Genomic DNA, 2,319 nt, shown 5'->3' on the forward strand with positions numbered 1-2,319 from the left:
ATAGATAGATAGATAGATAGATAGATAGATAGATAGATAGATGATTCGAGAACTCTGTTATCGGTCCACAGACTACAATCGGGATATACAAGACCAGGAGCAGTGCAATCGTAAGGTCAGAGTCGGTGCGTGACCTGTGAATACACATGAGTAATGATGCAATATTCTATGTGCATCTTACTAAGGTGGGAACACTTTGCAAGCGAATAACTGGATGGATTCTGAGATCATTCAAAAGTAGGGAAAAGGGTACCAGCCGTTTCTATGAATAGCTTTCGTTCTCAGTCGTCTAGATGATTGCCCCCAACTATGGTCACTACACGGCGCCAAACTGGTGGTGGAACTTGAGGCAATCCAGCCCAACCACACAAAGAAGATTGACTTTGAGCTATTAGGAGAGGATAAAAGAACTGAAGTTCTACTTCTTAGAGAGAAGATGTGAAAGATGTGCAGTGATATTCATATGGAAGATGCTAGAATGTCTAGCTTCAGTCTCTGGAACTGAAAGCTATACTAATCACGGCACTGCCCAGTATCAAAGATCTCGTCTTCTCCATCAAGAATAAGGACCAAGTACTGTAACAGGGTGGATTCCAAAGGTCCACAACTATTCAACATTCTGCCAAACAGCATTCATAGATTTGCGCGGTGTAGATGTAGAGGTCGTCAAAGAGTGTCTGGGCAAATTTTTTATCCAAGATACCAGATGAAACCCCATCGCGACAGGTGGCACAAAAATGTGCAGCTCCACTCAACCTACTAGTTCATCAGAAAAGGTACAGAAAAGAAACCCAATCACATTGAAAGGCGCTGCTCCAGCGTGGCCCCAGCCTCTAGTTGAAACCAGTACAGGATAAAAGACAAAAGATATATATATATATATATATATATATAACTATCGTATATATAAACATATATATATACATATATATAACTATTGCATGTATACATATATACATATATATATATATATATATATATATATATATATATATATATATATATATATATATGTACATATATATAACTATCGTATATATATACATATATATAACTATTTCATGTATACATATATACATACATATATATGTATATACATATACATATATATAAATATACATACATATTTATATATACATACATATTTATATATACATACATATTTATATATACATACATATTTATATATATATATATATATATATATATATATAAAGAGTGGGAAAGGGTCAAGTATATTAATAAGGCATATTAATTTACTTAAATAAAAACAGAATTTAAAAAAATACTCACTATTAGTAGAATACTGTAAATAATTTGTGATAAGGTAAAATATGTTAACATTGTCGGTAGAGAGCCGAACTGTGTACTGAAGATAAATTTGAAATCCTACGGTAAACCTTGAAATATCTGTGAGAAAGTGGGTGGCATCGGGGGGTGAGCTGTGTCGTGGGAGAATATAGGATAGGATAGCTTGATTTCGCAATAATATATTGTTTATGTGGCTTGGGAATTTAATTCACACGGATCTCTTTGAAATATATGCATAAATTTATTGCGTGAGAGAGAGAGAGAGAGAGGAGAAGAGAGGCATAATGAAAGGGAGAACTAAAGGACAGCGAAGGGAGGGCTACTGTTTTATAGTTACTCAGTAAACCTATTTACAAAGACACATAAGAGCCTTTACGAATATATTCAGAAAAAAAATAAGTCGACAGGACAGCTTTCCTTCTCTCCGTCTCTTCCTATTTTTCTCCTTCGCGCTTCTCTCCCTTCGCCTCATCAACATGCTCAACAACAGAATATTATGACTGTCAAGAATAATATGATTGTCACCTTTCGCCACATTCATTTTCCCTCCTCCTCTTTACCATATCTGAGACATCAACTGGTTAGTCTGTTCCGGCGGACATTTTGGCCAGAGCCCATGGATAATTTCCAGAAATCCCTACTGGGATGCATTGCTGATGGGAGATAAACTGCACAAGTGCGGAAGAGCCGTCAGTTCCGAAACCACGCATCGCAGTCGGATCCGCCTGAGATGCATGTTTTCGGAACGCTGTTACGACGAGTTTTGCTAGCCTGGCAAGACACGAAGTATCTCTGAATATACAAGGGGGTGCAAAGGTTCTGGCTTTAAGAGTATCGAGAAAGGTCTGGTTCGAGGCCCAAACTTCCAAGTTCTTTTACAGGGCTTAGAAAAACTGAAGGACCGCTGCAATAAGTGCGTGAATATCAGAGGGGAATATGTTCAACAAAATCAAAACTAATCCTCCTGTATTTTCTTTTAACCCAAAGGCGGGAACTTTTCAGCACCCC

The 2,319-nt window shown here is 37.0% G+C and overlaps 1 protein-coding gene across 2 annotated transcripts in view; it reads right to left on the bottom strand.

Moving 5' to 3' along the window:
- The window catches only part of LOC128250608 (sortilin-related receptor-like), a 28,174-nt gene that overhangs the window by 12,948 nt on the left and 12,907 nt on the right, over positions 1-2,319 (bottom strand). Inside the window, exon 1 of one of the 2 annotated variants that reach the window (XM_052976007.1) lies at positions 1,294-1,386. The exons of the other annotated variant lie outside the window; for it this stretch is intronic. Within the exon in view, the coding sequence (XP_052831967.1) occupies positions 1,294-1,344 (51 nt within the window). The 5' untranslated portion in view covers positions 1,345-1,386. Of the gene's footprint in view, positions 1-1,293; positions 1,387-2,319 lie in introns of those variants that run through there. 2 annotated transcript variants of the gene reach the window in all.

Source organism: Octopus bimaculoides, chromosome 23 (assembly GCF_001194135.2).
Source record: "Octopus bimaculoides isolate UCB-OBI-ISO-001 chromosome 23, ASM119413v2, whole genome shotgun sequence".
Classification (NCBI taxonomy): Eukaryota; Metazoa; Mollusca; class Cephalopoda; order Octopoda; family Octopodidae; genus Octopus; species Octopus bimaculoides.